Here is a 19,337-nt window from a genome sequence, read left to right on the forward strand (position 1 = left end):
ATGGCTTTTGTCGAGGTCACTGGTAGCATGGCCTAGAATTTTAAGAAGCTGACTGTTAGAAAGACAACGTAGACCTCTTCAGGCTCCCAACACAAAGGACATTTACTGGAATAGATTGGATGAAGTCATCTGGAATAAAGGTTTGTGAGCAGGGGCTAAGATGTATTTCTGTATAAAGAAAAAGACTTTGGTAACCACTCATGAGTATGATAAGCTATACTCTTACAGTGTAGTTTTATGGTAATTAAAAATATAAAACAATCCTGAAAGTGCTACCTTTTAAATGATTCACTATGAAGAAATGCAAACTAGTTATGGCCACAAAATGAGGTCTCTGGGACCCTGATTTGGTCCCTGCCTCTCTCCTCGCTCAAGCTCTGTTTCTTGCACATGCCCAGACTTGCCACAGCCCTGACATTCACTGCATCTTTCCGCGGGATTCCTCTTGCCTGACTACGGCACTCCCACATGCTTTTTATGGCTGAATCCAACTACCAAGCAGTTACCCTGGAAAATTCTGTAGTAAATGATTCTATCATTTGAAAAAATAACTATCCTCCTGATGGGCAAGATGAGACTTTATACCACAACCATTAGACAAGAGAGCCTTATAGAAATAAGAAGACAGTTTAATAGATGATTTTCCAAATTACTGAGTTCCAACATTTTTTATGCTCATTTCTATCTAATCCAGTTGCTACTTTCTAAAGACACATATGAGAGCTTATCAATTACAATTAAAAACTACAGTTAAAATTTTTCTAAGGTTAAGGAAGTACAGAAATGTTTATTAGTTGGTTGAGAAGTGTTCATTTACTTGAGCAGTGAATTTACTAAGCTTCCAAGGGGGAAATAAAACCCTTCAACTAGATACAAGAAAACTTCTCGGTTTCTCCAATACCTCAAAATAAAATTTGCTCTCAGAGTTACTTAAATCATTTCATTACAAGCAACAATATATATGATCTCATGTTCAATCACATTTACTTAAAACTTCACTTATAATTCACCTGAATAAAGCAAGGAATGTACAGACTTCAAAGGCATGAAAACTTGTTTGCAAATGGATTTCTACAAAACAGCATGCTCCAGGAAAATTTGGGATTAAAGAGAGCAATAGTAAGAATGTTTGAGAAAAACATGCCTTGAACATAAAAGTATATGAAAGTATATGATAGTAACTATAATATATGCTATATAAAGACTCTTTTTTATTATAGAGTATTTATGTATCAGGCAGACACAAGGATTTCCCCCCTGAGAATCTCAGAGTCAGGTCAAGACCTGACTATATCTAGTTAGAAACCCACGAATGCAACATAAAAATTTGTTGCTGTTTAAAAAAAAAAAGTGTTCAAAACTAAGTCTTTTCATTCCTAATACATGCATCAAGAAAGAACCTCCAGTTGGGCCTTAATAAACCAGGACTTTAAGGCTTATGGATGATTTATTTGCTTGTATATAAAAGCTACTTAAAACTGACGTATTTATTCTTTACTGCATTGCAGAGCTCTACATACAGAATCTCTTCACAGTACCAACGTTATTAGTAACTAGTTATTCATCTTATTACATATTAGTAACTGTTACTATTAGCAGCCTATGTGGAAAAGGACAAGTTAGTTAAGAGGAAAAATGGATGGTCCCCTGCCCCATCCTAAAAATACAAAACAAAACAAATTTACGTACCTCCTCTGTTTCATCCAGACTTGCGGATTTCACCAAACAAGAAGCTGGCCTCTCCTGGATGTGAGCAGGGTCCTGGGGGGCTCTCTGAGACCCTGGCATTGGAGGCAGTGGAGCACGCCTCTTCTTGGGTGCATCCGATGGCAGGGTGTTTGAAATATACTGTTTGGTGATGGTATTGCTCCTCGTAAAAGCTGGACGATGCTTACTTACTAGAGGAGTTGCAGGGGCACTGGCAGTCTAATAAAGAATGAAAAGGCAAAATCTACAGGTAATTCCAAGATGAAAAGCACGTGCACTTAAAAACAGAGCAGAAGAATCTTATAAAATGCTACATAAGAAAATACGTACTTGCTCCCGCTTTTTCTTACTGCGTTGAAAAAGGCTGAAAAACCCTTTATTTTCTTTATCCTTCATAAGGTCTAGGTTTTGTGATATTTGGCAGGACTCTAAAATAGAAGAAAAGCACCTTACTTTTGCTTGAGGGGTTATATGTTCACCTCCGAGGTGAACTGTCCCTCAATTACTTTCCCTTGATAACTTTATCTAACGATAAAAGCTACTAATTATGCTCTACTATGAACCACGCACTCTGCTCAGCACCTCATATTTTAATTAATTCTCAAAGCAACAAGCAAATTTAGTATTATTGTTCCTGTTCCACAGCAGAGGAAACTGAAGCGACTCAGAGTCTGTGTTTTATCCATAACTACCAACATTTCAGAAGTAAAAAGGACACTTTGAATTAAATGAGATATGAAGTTGCTATCATACAGTTTGTCCCTTTGTTGATTTTGAATTATATATTTTGTCTCAGAGCTAAACTATTCTGAAATATTTAATTCTCCAAAACATGATTCATTATAATTACTCAGCACTCTGTTAAATGTTTTAAGAACTTTATTTCTTTAATCCAGTGGTTCTGAACTGGTGGTGATCTTGTGCGCACACACACGCACATGCCGCCAAAGACGTTTAACAAAGCCTACGGACAATTTCGGTTGTCACAACTGGGGGAAGGGTGAAGAGAATGTGCTACTGGCATGTACTGGGTACAGGCTAGTGATGCCGCTAAACAAACTACAATGCACAAGACAGCCCCCCAGAACAAAGAATTATCTGGCCCAAAATGTCAATAGTGCCGAAATTAAACCACAATTTAAGCAGAATGGCAAATGTCAAACCTCAAAGTTGTATAGGTAATATTTCATTTTCTAAAAAGTGTTTCCTAATGTCAACTGAAAGGGCCAAAAACAATGACAAATCCAGTACTGCTGAGTCACCCTTGCCCAGACTGTCTCTAAATACCATTTCCCACTAAAAGGAACCATCTCAGGAGCCAATCTGATATGGTTTCTCCTGGCCAAAGTCAGGACAATTTGGGCATCATAAGAATATCTCAATAAGTTGAAACATAGCACATATGTTTAATTCCATGAATTCATAATGATACTAAAAAAAAATAACTGATTCTCATTGTCCATTGTTTTATCCTGTCTTTCTGAATGAACTCTATCTAGGTAGACAAATAGCTGACACAGGGAAATCTTCTTTTTTAGAAATATCTCAACTGATAATTAAAGGAATATTTGTAACAGATTATATTTATTTTCTAACTCCTAATTAACCAAGACATTGGCAATGATGTTCTCAGCAGCACTATTCACAATAGCCAAAAGATGCAAACAACTTAAATGTCCATCAACAGATGAATGGATAAAGAAGATGTGGTACATATATACAATGGAATACTACTCAGCCATAAAAAGAATGAAACAATGCCATTTGCAGCAACATGGATGGACCTAGAGATTATCATACTAAATGAAGTAAGTCAGGAAGAGAAAGACAAATACCATATGATATCACTTACATGTGGAATCTAAAATATGACACAAATGAATCCACCTATGAAACAGAAGCAGCCTCACAGATGTAGAGAACAGACTTGTGGTTGCTGAGATGGGGTGGGGGGGGGTGGCGGGGGAGGGATGGAGTGGGAGTTTGGAGTCAGTAGATGCAAACTATTATATATAGAATGGATAAACAACAAGGTCCTTCTGTATAGCACAGGGAACTATATTTAATATCTTGTGATAAACCATAATGGAAAAGAATATAAAAAAGAATGTGTATAACTGAATCACTTTGCTGTACAGCAGATATTAACACAACATTGTAAATCAACTATACTTCAGTTAAAAAAAAAAAGACATAAGCAAAGATTATTGATGGCTAACATCAAAAAAGGATAACTTGTTATTACAGGTCTGTTAATGGAAATACACAATACCATCCATGAAATATTCTTACCAAAAATATCTCACCCAAATCTGATCAAGTCTCTAGATTTAACAATCAATTTACAGGAAGCAGAGGATAAAGAAACATGTTAAGTGGCACCAAGGGACGCAATCAGCAAAATTCTGAATGTGGGAAACACCATAAGACAAATGACCTGGTTTCTTCAACAGATAAGTTGCAAATTTTAAAGAAAGAGAGAGAGAGACACAGGAGTGGGGATTCATAAATTTTAAAAACATTTCTCCTATGAAACACATATGGGTTTTATGGTAAACCACAGTATAATTTCAGTGACACTGGAGACAAAGTACTATATACTGACATTTGTGGGATATATCTGTAGCAGAACTTACAGTTCAATGTAAAGTCTTAAATACATAGTCCTTTCTTAGGAGTAAATGTATAGTCTTTTTATTTAAAGGAAATGTTTAAAAAATTAAATAAATTATGACAAAGTAGGAGTTATTCCATGGAAGCAAACATAGTTAACACCAATAAATACATTAATGCAATTTTCCTCAATAAGACACTAAAGGAGAACTATATTTCACAGATTAAAACTTCATAAATCTGACACTTCAGATATTAAATAAGCACTATGCATGCTACACAATGCTGACAATGCTAACAATTAATAATAATAGACATGTGGACAGCACTTTGTGGTTAAAGAGTTTTTCACATGCCTAATTCACTCTTTAGAACAATCCTGTGAGGTAGATGTCACAAGTTATTATTCTGATTCCTTTTTATAAGTTAGGGAATGTAAAGAATTGGAAGCAGATGGTACTATCTCATTACACATCGGAGGCCTTGGTGATGGTGACTAGAGAGTCTGAATAACTTGCACCAAGAAAAACAGACATTAAATAGTAGAACTGAATCCAGTATCCATTTAAAGATGATGTGTAATACCTCTGACTTTTTTTTTTTTTTTAAGAAATGCTACTATTTCATTTTAAGATAGACTCCTCCACTAACTGAATGTAGATATACAATTAAATTTAGTTGAAACAGTAAATAGAAAGTTCACATGGTGGTGCAGTGCAATAACTATAACCAGAGTACTCATGTAGTTATTTTTGGTAAAGCAATTTCCAGGCACCTGGGCATCCTCTACTCTGGTTAACTCCTAAGTCTTCACCTAAAGCTCACTTTCAGGGATCACTACAAGTCAGAGTTAAACACTAAGACAAGGAGTTGAGCTTACTTAGAAAAGCAACTCAAATACTGTAGTTTCCTATTTCCCAAAGAGAGGCTGTAAATAATTGCACACAAAGTTCTAAGCCTTCTGATATTATCGGACAAAATAAGGAGGCAGGAGTATTTACAACATTTGGATTGACCCTGTAGATTTTGACACTGTAAAAGGAGCTTTTTTTACATCTTCCTATTACAATCTCTTAAGATTATGTTCACAACATTTAATACTCTGCATAAACCACATACTTTTTTTTAGCTGGAGGGGATATTAGAAATCAATGCATTCAACACCTTCAAACTGAGGCCAACAAGATTATGGAATTTGCTTTCGGTTATGTATGTAGAGACTGGCAAAGTTAGAAGCAAAAGCCAAGTACAAGTAACAGAATGCTGTTGCTGGAAGAACCAGAGAACACTTTTTCCTACCTCTAGATTATTATAGAAGTGGAAGGTGAGATCCACACAAATAAAGCCATTTGCCCTATCAGTTTGCCAATGAGCTTGAAAGCTAATGTAGTGTCAGAATTAACATGCCTATCTTCTGATTATTAGCCAGTATACACTTTACAAACATAAGAATTTTCAACTCCTTTGATTAGGCTAGTCTTCATGACAGCCGCTAAAAATAAATAATCACACTATTACTGATGTGGGCTTAATTCTTGGAATTGAGAGGCTCATTTTGTTATAAAAAAAATGGAAGTGGTAAAGAAAGAAGATTCCAATAATCCAATAATGTATAATGTGTACACTTTATTACGTTTTTTTTAGTAGGGGGTAATTATTATAGTAATCAATTATCTGAGCCTATCCTTTTTTAATGGGGAAACAGATTTCCAGACTTTATTATTAATGGCTAATTTTTAATAAAGTTTTCCTCTATGAAAGTAATACATTTCCATTAAAAAATTCTATAATATAAAGAAAAGAAGGATATATATAAAATAGACCTACTGTATAGCACAGGGAACTCTACTCAATACTCTGTAATGACCTATATGGGAAAAGAATCTAAAAAAGAGTGGATATATGTATAACTGATTCACTTTGCTGTACAACTGAAACTAACACAACATTGTAAATCAAAAATTTTTTAAAATAAAATAAAAACTTTAAAAAAAATAAAGAGGATGAAAAAAATTCACCCATAGCCCTACCACCTAAAGGTATCAACTCTTAAAATTTTTATGTATTTCTTTTCAGAAATTTCATGTAAAAGCTTTTTTTAAAACATACTGTATTAAACATTTAAAAAGCTTTAAAAGCTGATTTTAGCATAAGCACTTTCCATCTTATTACAAAATATTCACAAACAATTTAATGGTTGCAAACATTTCCTATGATGAATATATACCCTTATTATTCTGAATAACTGTTTCAAATGAAATAATCCGAGACTCTTCCATGGAACCACCAAGTTATCAGTATATGTACACAATAAAGATCATAGCAACATCATTTTTTGTCTGAGAGTCAAGGATGTTTTTCTTATTCTTAAGATGATATTAATTTTCAAACAATTACTGAAATGTAATTACTGAAATTAAATTCAGAAATCAAGGTAGGGGGCTTTAAACTATTTTTCAGGAAATAAAAACCAAAGATTTTCTAAATTAAAATCTTTTACAGAATGTACATATTAGTAATGATAAGAAAACAGGTAAAATTAGCAGCTTGTTTTCAATTTACCCAATAGAAATAGAGATTTCATATTATAATCTGTTTCTACTGATTCATGTGTCTTACCTTGTAAAGATGACTTATTGAAGGCAGTAACAGAAGTGGCTACAGAAGGAGGGGGTAAAAGAGGGTAAATTGACTGAAAAGATAATGTTTGTTCAAGTATAAAACATCACTGAGTTGAAATAGTCATCTATGGATTATTTAAAGCCACAATCTCAGGATAAAGTTTGAAGTTCTCTATACACAGAGGATGTAAGTAATCATTCTTCACTAAACTTTTATTTCTCCTAATAAAACAGATTTGTGTTGAATAAGCTTGCATTTACCTATCAGACATCATAGAAACAAACATTATCTAAAATCTCCAAATTTTAATACATTATTTCTACAGATTTACACTACAAGCTATTCCTATTTAGAAGATTTTTGTAAGTAGACTGATTCATTTTATAAGCCAGTTGATCTTGGGTGCTGAACTTAGAAAAAAATTTGTCAAGAAACTCCCAAATTTGAAAGATAATTAAGACTCAGACAAATCCATGGTGAGTCTATTGTAATTCACACTTTTTTAGAACAACGACTTTACATGTAAACTTTAATTTTCTGTTTAAATCTTAAAACCACAAAGAATTAAGTTAAATTACAGCCCAAATATTCATAGGTAGATGGAAAGGTGTAAAATGTGGATGACAGCTAAGAAAGACGAGTTTTTATTCCAATTTGAATAACTGAACTCAAGTTAAATTTTATTACATTTAGTTTTCTCTTCTTATTCCCAGTGACATGTATTGACTTTACTACAGGATTCATTATGAACTTGAGAACACTTATACATAAACACAAAACATGCACATATATGCACCAAATGAATAACATGAAAAGTCTACTTACCTCTGCTGCCATCCATGGCATATAATTCTCTTAGTCCCAGCTCATTAAGAGATTTTGTCAAGTCGAGGGGCTCCTGAGACTGACAGTCCTTCAATAATTGTGTATGTAATGGATCAAACTCACATTTGCTGCATATAACAGGGGCAAGTTCTTCAAGTGGTGCATGTGGGCTAACTCTCACTATCGTCTTCTGCGTTTTCTTAAAATTGATCACTACTCTCACAGTTTTCTGAAAACACAGATTAAAGCCAGAGTTATACCATGATTTACTGAAACAAACTTTCTACAATGACATCTAGAACAATGAGATAATCTACAATTATATATTGGTACGATAAACAGTATTTTTCTACTTTGTTGTAAAATTTTCTTTTTGATTAATGTTACTTCCTAAATCCAAACCAGGTTCTTAGAAATAGTTTGCTTATTAAGTAATCTAGATTAAATTCATAACTCTTGTAAAGTATTAAGTAGATTTAAATCCAAAAAGAAACATAAAAGCCTCATATCTAGTCCTACAGATGTTTTTGCTTTATTCCATATAATATTTACTTTAAAATTAGCAAACATACATAATAATAGAATTATATATGTTTTATTCTATTTTTTTTAGTTGAGAAATATTTATCTTTCTAATGGTCAGTTGTCTCAATGAAAAAAAAAGGGATATTTTAATTAAGACATTAACATTTTTGAACTTCTCTTATTTGATGTAAGATAAATGAGTTAATCCATTATAAAGAGCTTAACACAGTGTCTGGCACATTGTAAATTATCAATAAGTAAACGTTAACTCTTGTGACTACCTATTGTTGTCACTATTATTACTACTACTTTGGTTAATTTTAATATATTAGTAAAGAATATTATAATAGTCCTCATTTAAATATTTAATACTGCTAATTCAAAATTATTGAGAAGATTTTAAGCATCTCCACATTTTAATGTAACTGAATTAAATTCTATATGTAAATGGAATTTAGAAACATGTGACCATCTTAAGTGAAACCTACAGATTGCAGATCTTCAAAGTTTAACATGTATTCATAAAACTAAAATACCATATATAGTCCCATGTTAGCATAAATAATACTATTCCCATTTAGATAAATAGCATGTATACCTTGCTAGAAAATAGCCCAATATCCTGGTTAATATTTAATATTCATATTTTATAGAAAGCAAATGTTTTAGTATTGTCCAAAAAAAGTTAATTTTTTGAAGAAAATATGAGAATGTGTTACTCAAGTCACATGTAAATGAACTACTAATTTAATATGTAAACCTTTATATATTTTGTGAAGTTAAAAATGGTTAATATCATTCCTAATGAAAGAGTATTTCTAGAAACCCATAAACTTCTACCCCTGTTGCTTACAGAAAAAGAACAATTTTATAAATAAAGGAGAATTGATGATATTAGAATCACTGTGGTTAAAATTTTTTGCTTAAAATTCATACATCACAGAAAACTGAGCCATCATGTAGCTCAAATTAACAATAATTTAAATAACTTACAACTACGGCTTACCAAGTACAGAGAAGCCAAAAAATTATTTTAATAAATTCTTAAAGGAATTTGTATTTAAAGAGTATAAAACCTTTTTTTTAATATAAACACTTTTTAAAAGAGTAGCTTAAAATATAGATCTTACATAACTGTCAGATTCTGATACTGTCATATAGATCACTTTAGAGCATCTAAAATCTGAAGTATTCCCCAAATTCTAGTTAATCCAAGGATAAACAACTAAGTGAATCCTAAACAAAGTGGCCCAGGAAAACACTATAGCCATATTTACGTCGAATTTGACCAGGAAAGGCAATTTTATTTCATTTGCAATGAGCTGCAGATAATGACTAAAAAAATCAACTTAATATTTTAGCTGTAAGATACCAAAATCTACAGTGAAAATCTTACCTCTGGTATTATAGGTGTAGGTTTTTTCTTATCCAAAATTTTTGGCTTTAAAATTACTTTTTCTACCTCCAACATTCCTATTGGTGTGTTTGGCTTAAATTTAATGGGGTTCTTTTCAGCTGACAGCAGATCAATTGTGTGACTTGATGGATTTAAGTGATACTGTGCACAGAGGAATATCAACAAGTCCATCATAGGTTTACTGTAAAACAAGAGTAATGCTGATCATAGAACAATTTCATTAACTGTTAAATTTATTGTTTCAAGCATTTTTCCTAGGGCCTCTTGTCTTCAGTAGATACAACAAGGCTGCAAAATACTATTTGTGAAAGCAGCTTAAAAATCTAACTACAAGATATTTAAGCAGACAAAATTATAATAGTTTAAAACTTCTGAATAGTATTCAAGAGAGCTTGGATCCTTGTGTTGGTTTAAAAATTCTGTATATTTCATCTGCCAAATTGTCTTCATATCACAGATTTCAGTAGAAGGAAAAGCCCTTCCTTATCCAAAAGCAGTCACTTGGTTTAGCAAATGCTCCTTTACAATGTCATTTGGAATATGAGCAATCTTTAGCTTACAAACTGATTCTCATAAGCATAAAGTATTATCACCCTTTGGGCTTTAGAAAACATAGAAAGAATCTACGTGAGGAAGACCACAAATCCTAAAGAAGAGTGTCGTACAGATTTCTTAATTCATTCAAACAGCATTTAATATTTTCTAGGCACTGGAGACACGGTACAACTGTTACGGCATACCTTCTCTCATAGATCTAATACTCTGCTGGATGGACCAGACGGAATGTCAGCAAACTACAGTCTGCAGGTCAAAGTGGGCCCACAGCCTGTTTTTTGTAAATAAAGGTTTACTGGCACACAGCCATGCTCATTTGTTTACATAATATCTAGGGCTACTTTTGTGTTACAATGGCAGATTTGAGTAGATGTGACTGAAACTGTACGGCCCACAAAACCTAATATTTTTACTATCTGGTTCTTGACAGAAAAAGTTTATGGACTCTTGTGCTAGACAATGAAAAAATAACCAAGTAAATGTATGAGATAATTTTAAATAGTGATTAAGTGTTAAACACTAATGGTAATACATAACCTATCTCTATAGGGAATTGTTAATCCAACTTGAGATTCAGAGACACTTCTTAATTTTTTGCTTCCCTTTCCACAGACTCCAACTGTTGACACAGACTTTTGTTTCCATTCACAGCATCAACAGAACAGTGTGGTCTCCAATTCTTTTTTTTTCTTTTCTTTTTTTTTTAACATCGTAATTGTAGTATAATTGCTTTACAATGGTGTGTTAGTTTCTGCTCCAATTCTTTCTTAACTGTCAGCCTTTAAGGAAAGCACACCAAAAAATCTTTTGTATTATGTGCTTTCCTCAAACATCTGGAGATCCTAAGCTATTAGATTGTATTTAAGACTGAGGCACTAAAACACTGTGTAAAAGTCCTATTTTCATGAACTGAGGTATATAGGTTGATGGGCTTCATTTGAGGGTAATCAGGTGGCCAGCTATTTTTTTTTCCAATGGGAGGTAAAACTATAAATAAAAAATAATTCTCCAATTTCTTGAGTAGATATATGAACCCAGCTACCAGTGTTTTAGAAAGTTGACAGGGAACTGAGGCTAAAAATCTCACTGTTCAGCATGCTATTTTTAATTTAGTAAACTGTTTTCATATGCACCTCATTCCCAGTCTCCTAAGTGGAACTCCCAGGTATGTAGCCTCTCTGGTTCAACATTTTCAGACAGGCAGTGTCCTGCTGGGGAAGGATTAGTTGTCTGGCACTGTGTGGTCTTGAGGTCAAACACTTTATATAGATTTTCAAACCATCCCCTGGATTCAGACCCTACCTCACCCTCACCTTCCACGGTTGTTGCCCATTCTTAAGCCATTCCAGTTGCTTTGGGAAAAAGAGGTATATTTCATAATAGTACACTCACCTCCCTTCTCTCTCCCACGTACAAGTTGTACCCATTATACATATACCAAGAAAAATAAATAAATAAAAGACTAAGTCCCTCAGTAAAAAAATGTTCTCTAGAATATGTTTCAATACCCAAAATACATTTCCTATATCTTTATTAAATGCTTGCACAGTAATATTTAGGAGTTTTATGTCCTTCTCTTGAGCTATCTAGTATGTTCATACATAAATTTTCTATAATTGCCCAAATTTTGGCTTTGGATAGTACATATTTAATTTCACTGAGAGAAAAACTAGCATAATGGTATTGTTGAAGTTCATTTTTTCGTAACATAGTACTCTATGACAGCAATTTGATGCTACGTACCAATTCTAGATTTGGAAAATGGTACTTCTTTCCCTGATAGTAAATAAACTTAAGAAGGATTAGGTAATGCCTAGAAAAATACAGTATAATTATAAATACAGTTAAGCTGGAAGAGGAGAGAATTTTCACTGCCAACTAAATGGAGCTGTCCACTGTGGTCTATGAGTAAATGGTGATATGTTCAGATTATATTTCTCTTTCTCTTTATATATAAATGTGCCAACTAATTCATGTAAAAATTCTAAACTTTACACTTCAAACATCTTTTACTTCTTAAATGTACAGTTCTTTAGAATCTCTGCTGGAAATATACACTAAAAGTTAACAAGACAAAAATAGTGATTAGTTTAAAGTTTTGTTTTTGTTTTGTTAATCCCTATTTTTGTGCTACCATTTTTTCATCCCTTTATGTACAAACATATAAACCTTTAAGGAAAAAGATACTTTAAAATTTTTTAAAGATAATAACAATTTGATACTCTTATTTAAACCTTCTGATATGCCTTAATGAATTACTGTATTTCTATCTGTGATATACAAATTTTCTAATTTAATAAAGGTGATGGATAATGGGCCAAGAATATTATAATTATGGCCTATTCCTTTAGTCAATATGGTCATCTATAATCTTTGCACACTATAGTATATATAGTATACTATACCTTTTTTGTAGCAAAAACGTTGCATGCTGACTAGAACCTTTGAACTCACTGCCTAAATGTTTTATAATAAACGACTCTTGGAAAGGCAAGTAAAAGTTACAGATCTTCTTTATAACCTTATTCTCTCATTCTATAATTACAGGTTCAACTTTTTATTCAATCATTCCAGAAGCCAATTTTGTCTAGAAAATATTCCTATTCCCAGGCAGATAAATGCAAAAGACCAGAAAGTTCTCTAAGAGACAAAAATACAGATGGGGATTTAATACTGCCTATGATAATGATATTTCAAATTTCTGGGGAAAGAACTGAACGTTCAATAACTGGTATTGGGGAAAATCTGATGAAAAAAAAAGCTATGTATCTACCTTATTCCTTACACTAAAGTAAGCCCAAGTGGACTAGCTCTATAAATATGAGAATATAATTCTGGGCGGGGGGAAGGCGGGGGAACCAAAAAGAAATCCATCTTCATGTAGTTTATGTTCTAGAGCAGGGCTGTCCAATAGAACTTTCTGCAATGATAGAAATGCTCTGTATCTGTCCTGTCCAATACTGTGGCCACTCACTGCATATAGCTACTGAGCATTTGAAATACATTGAGCTAGTGGACTAACAAACTGAATTTTTCATTTCACTTACATTTAAACAGTTTAAACACACATGTGGTGAGTGGCCACTGTATTGGACAGAGTAGCTCTAGTGCACTGATTCTCAAGTGTGATTCACAAATCAGCAGCATCAGTGTTGCTGGGAACTTATTAGAAATGCAAATTCTCAAGCCCCAGTCCAGATCATTGAATCGGAGACTCTGGGGGTGAGGCACAGGAATATGTGCTTTGACAAGCACTCCAGCTGATTCTGACACATACTATAGTTTTCGAACCAGTGATCTGGAGAGAAGAGGATAAAGAAACAAGTAAATTATATAGTATATCAGATAATGATAAATGCCATGATGAAAGTAAGATAAGGATGGAGATTAGAAAATGTCCTAACTGAAAAAATGACATTAGAAAAGAGACCTGAATGGAATGGGATACTGGGGAAAGAGTGTTCCAGGCATAGTTGACAAGTGCAAAGGCCCTGAGGCAGAAGTGTGTTCCACATGTTTAAAGAAAAACAGAAACCAGCCTGCTGGGGTGAAAACAGTAGACATGATATCAGAGTGATTTTCTTATAGATCTGGAATGCCTGGTGAAGACTTGGGATTTTATGAAGTGAGGTAGAAAACCACAAAAGGGTTCTGAGGAGTGATGGGATCTATTTTACATTTTTAAAGGATAATATTCTGATTGCTTTATTCACAGTAGCCTGAGGTTACAAAGCTATTGCAAAAATTTAGGTGAGAGAAGGTGATAGCTTAGACTAGTCAGATTCCAGACATATTTCATAAGGAGGTGATAGGATTAAATCTAATGTGGGAAGAAAAGGGTAAGATGACACAAGAGACAGAAAGAGGAGCCAGCCAATGGGAAGAGGCCAGGATTGCAGGGACACTACCAAGTGGCAGCATTGCTAAAAGGACTCCATAGAAGGCCTAAAATGCTCATTTAAGTTATTTGGTATGTGATATACTTACTGACCTCTCCCTGGTGACCCGCAAACCATCGCTATGGTCCTGGTAGCTTTGAGAGGGGTTAAATCAAGGAGAGAAAGGACATTTCAAAAAGTAGAGACTGGAAAATAAGAATCCAAAAAAAGGATATAAAGTCCAAGCCAGAGGCGACTCCAAGAACATAAACCCTTGGGAATTTACAATAATATTATAAAGGGTATTTATGGAACAGGGGTTCAGGCCAATCTTTCGGAGACCTCAAAGAACAGAATGACCTAAAGATGCTATCTGGGTTCCATTTATAACTAGATGTGAACTCCTCTCTAGCAGGACCACCTCTTAGCAGACTTTCTTCCCAGGACCTAATACAATGTAGGTCAGGGTCATTGAGTGTGAATTTATAGGAACCAATGATTATTTATCTCTTAGGTAATTTTGCTTAAACATCCATGAGTTCAAACACATAGCAGATAATATGCATTTGAGATTTCTGTTCAGTGTCTGATGCATGAAAAGATGAAATTGTTGAAAGGAGATTCACATGCTTTAAAAAAAACCACACAGGTGAGAAAGCTGTTTTGCTTTTTGTTTTTTAATTAACAAACTTGACTAGTAGCATTGTTGTGTCTAAAGCCTGTACATCTTTACACAGAAGTGGGATATAAGCATTAAGTTGGGCTAAGACCTTATCCGAAAACAGCCTCAGACCAGTTCAATTGCTTGAAATATTTAATTGAAAGCTCAGCATTTGGCACCAAAAGCACAGAAGAGATGACCCTGACCTAGCGGATTCTGAGGGTGGGAATTACTGACTGGCTCTACCATAAAGGAGCTGTAACACTATGAAGGCAGGACATTAACTTTTAAGCAGGCTCTGCATGCAGTGGGGCTGCTTTGGGAATTAACTAGTCACAAAGTGCTCCCACAGACAACGAAACCATCTCTTGAGTATAGTTTAGAATTATCCACCTGAATGCCAAGTTACTTCTACCAAAAACAACAATTTTGGTTTGAGGATAATTATCCTAAGCTGATGCACCTAACAGCCGTTGGCAAAAAGGTTTAAGCACGTGATCACCACAGGAAGGATGCTTGTTCTCCTGTTTGCTAAGGTAGGAGCACATGCCAGCAGTCTACCTGAAACCCGAGCCAAATAACTAAAAGTTGAAAAGGATTGGCTGAATTTGTTCATTACTTCCTCATTCAAATAAGAAACAGTCTTTTCCTCCTCTATACTACCACATTACTTTGAATTTTGGTTTATTATTTAAGAGTCTGCTTTGCATTATTTACAGATTTTTTTTCTCTTATGACTGCCTGGAGGGCCGATTTAAAAAAAAAAAACAAAATTCTTTAGAAACTCTTCTTTGAAATGGAAGAAATCCCTATGAGATTTCCCAGTCCTTATAGAAACAAACAATCCCTTGCATTAATTTCATACCTATTATCTCATTTGAGCTCACAACCACCACAAAAGCTACTCCCACTTTACGAATGAAAAAATTGTGGTTAGAGAAGTTACATGAACAGATTGTGAGGAGCATAAATAGAATTAGGGTGCAGTCAGGATTGAAATGTCCTGACTCCTAATCCAGCTACATTTTAGCCTCATGATCCCATGAATCAGGATTCAGGATAGGGTGGATGGTTTGCAACAGGCTACCTGCTATCTGCTGCAGTTTTACTTCATAGATTGATGGCATCACTAAATTACCCCCTAAAATCCTCCAGTGACCCTTCCTGCATTCATGACACATATTAAGGGAAATCTTGTCCTAGTTTTACTACCTGCTAGATAAGACAAGACTTCCCATTTTTGCGTTTTTAAGATCCACTTGGATATCAAAAATGAAAGTCATGATTCGCCAAAGAGCTTTCAGATCAGCTCCAACAACTACATAGGTGAATTTCCAAACCCTAGAGGTGCTTAAACAAAGTCACTTACCAATAGGGTTGCAATGAAATTTATCATCCAATCTGGACACCTGAGATCGAAAGAGGGGCACTATTAGTAATTACTCTGGGATAATAGGTACAAACAGGGACTGTCATAGGAAAACGAAGATGCATGATGATAAGTCTTTTTTATGACTAGATGGATTTCAAGCATCTGATAAGGGGTTGAACCCCATCAGATTCTTCCTTAGTATGATTCTTTAAATCTACCCCAGTATCTACTAAGGTATTTTACCCATTCTCAATACATGCTCAAAACTGAGTTGAGTTGAATTGGTTCCAACTGTCCCTTACAAATGCATACCAACAACCCAACTAAACTTACCAATAACAGTATAGGAACTTGTAAAACATTCTCCATTGTTACTGATGTTTACCTATCTTAAGCTAACCCACCTCATTTAGTAATGAGTTCAGGAATGAAGCTAACACACCTAATTCAGAAGGAGTTCAGGAATGCTCTCTAACTATGCTTGTGGGCATTAAATGAAGTGGATCAGGTACATAAAACAAATAAACCTAATCTCCAAGTTGAGAGTGCTTACTGAATTATGCAATAGGAAACATTTTGAAGAAAGTAACACACAATTTAAATTTGAAGACAATAATAGATCAGGGTAGTGTTAAATTGATAAAAGGTCGCATATCAAATACTAAAAACAGATACTTCTCAAAGCAAAAAAAAAAAAAGTTGAAATTCTCCCCTTTTGACTAAACTCTACTTGATCATTTATTTTGGATACTATATTTGAAGCTAATTATAAACAATTACCTTCATAAAAACTGTGATTGGGCTTCGCTGGTGGCGCAGTGGTTGAGAATCTGCCTGCAAATGCAGGGGACACGGGTTCGAGCCCTGGTCTGGGAAGATCCCACATGCCGCGGAGCAACTAGGCCCGTGAGCCACAACTACTGAGCCTGCGCGTCTGGAGCCTGTGCTCCGCAACAAGAGAGGCCGCGATAGTGAGAGGCCCGCGCACTGTGATGAAGAGTGGCCCCCACTTGCCACAACTAGAGAAAGCCCTCGCACAGAAACGAAGACACGACACAGCCAAAAATAAATACATAAATAAATAAATTTAAAAAAAAACAACAACTGTGATTTAGGAACATACCTATTAAACATACATACGCACCCCTTATAAAAAGAGAAATATCACCAATATATCTCACTGCAATTGGGACAATTCAAATATGGGCAAAGGATAAGCTAAAATGTTATTGACATGAAAGTTAGAAATTATTGACTGAAAAAAAAGGCGAGTTACAAGATAGCATGTACAATATGATGTCATACTGGCAAAAGAGGAAAAGGTTCCTATATAGGTATATGTGTAGATATACAATTGTGAGTGTGTGTGGTGTATGTCTATGTATATGTCTGTGTGAGTAAAAGGTTATATACCACAATGTTAATAACTGTAATCTTTCTCCTTAATAATGACATGGTGTTTTAAGTATTTTTTCTGGCTTATCTGTCTTTTCCTACTTTCTGTAAGGCCCAACCATTGCATTCATAGTCAGAAAAAATTAAAAGTAACATTAACAAGGGCCATTGTTATAAGGTGTAGATGCCAGGAAAGGAAAGGGATGAGGGTGGCCCTCCCAGGACTTGGAGGGCATTTGTTAGCATTCTGTCACCGTTTCTCAAACCAGGAGAGTGATCAGCCAACAGAGGCTTACGTGCTGCCTGACTCAGGACAGTGGGAGAGTGCCAAAGCCTGGAGTACAGGATTCCAACTAGGTAGAAACTCAGGCAGGACCGTTACACTTAAATAACTTAACAGCTAAAATTCCAACTTTTATTTTAAGCAGGTACAATTGAAAAAGTATCTAAACCAAAATTTAAAGCATCTTTATGGAGTTCAATGTGATTATGCCATGCAATAGATTTTTAGCAGTATGTTTTTGAAATCTATTACCCTATTATATAATGTATTCATCACACATCTGTCATATCTGTCATTTGACATTTTTCAATAAATATAAGAATGATACGAAACTCTGAAACTCTTCTGTGATCCATACCGTTCGTTGTATTACTGGTTTTTGTTTTTTGTTTTTTGGTTTTTTTTTGGAGAGGGGTGAGTTAAACAAAATTGACCCACATTGATCCAGTAATTTCTTGTCGTTTTTCATAGTCTACTTTTTTCCAATAGGTGGCACTGTAGTCCATGTAAAACTCTCCTGAGCTAGTTCTCAGACCCACCCAGTGCCCTTCAAAACTCTGGTCTTAAAGGCCAGAGATGTGAGGTGACTTGCTTGACATCACATAGCAAGTTATGTAATAAACCGTAGAGCCTGAGCTTTCTAACTTCAAGTTCTATGCTTTCTTTGTGTTTTCATTCCTGGTATTCTAAGATTTGCTCAGATCAAAGCAAACTCCTATTTATGGTATTCAGGTCATAAAATAGCGTAAGTTACAGGAGAGAGAGAATGTTAATATACCCATAGAATGCTCTCCCTATAGGCTAACAAAGAGGGTTAATGTCAATCTTTTATCAAATTCCCAAATGAAAACTGCTTTTAAAGTGTCCCCAGAGAAAGAGGAAAAAGGAAAAATACTTATTCAGTGAGAATGACACCTGACTATAAGGTAAGGACCTACAGTGATATACAAACATACCCACATATTTCCATTTTCTCTGTAGTGTCTATGCCAGCTTAGCCTATAAGCTCATTTTCATTAAAAATTAACTTTTCCCAAGTACTGGTAGACACCACCACTTATGCTATTGCATAGTGTGGTACATTCTTTGGAGCACAGCCCCTAGGCAGCTTGCCTCTAACAGTAGTATTCTTTAATGCTCACTTTTAATAAGGCACAGAGCTGCTTTGCCTGGTGAAAAAGGTTGTTTACTTGACCAGCACACACAGATACAAACACACACACACACACACACAGATATGTATACACATATACCTGTACTTCTTCCTTCAATCCAATCATTCGTAATAACAGGACACACAGAAATTTCCAGGAGTTTTCAGGCTGCCGCTCAGCCATCTTCAATGTAAGTCAAGGATCGCAAAGGCAAGATAACAGACGTCGGGTGACTTTTGGTTACTAAAGAGTCAATATCACAAAGCTCTGGTACCAAAAGATTGGTAAGCCTGCAGAAGGCTCCTAACCTGATTCAGAATAACAAGTTTT

General features: G+C 34.7%; 1 protein-coding gene across 1 annotated transcript in view; it reads right to left on the reverse strand.

Annotated features, from left to right (window-relative positions):
* COBLL1 (cordon-bleu WH2 repeat protein like 1) overlaps positions 1–19,337 on the reverse strand; it is a 147,916-nt gene that overhangs the window by 39,190 nt on the left and 89,389 nt on the right. The window contains 5 exon segments of the mRNA XM_082464913.1: positions 1,690–1,926; positions 2,038–2,135; positions 6,940–6,978; positions 7,768–7,996; positions 9,689–9,890. Of these exon segments, the coding sequence (XP_082321039.1) occupies positions 1,690–1,926; positions 2,038–2,135; positions 6,940–6,978; positions 7,768–7,996; positions 9,689–9,890 (805 nt within the window).

The sequence above is a fragment of the Balaenoptera physalus genome, assembly GCF_965194825.1.
Source record: "Balaenoptera physalus genome assembly, chromosome: 6".
Classification (NCBI taxonomy): Eukaryota; Metazoa; Chordata; class Mammalia; order Artiodactyla; family Balaenopteridae; genus Balaenoptera; species Balaenoptera physalus.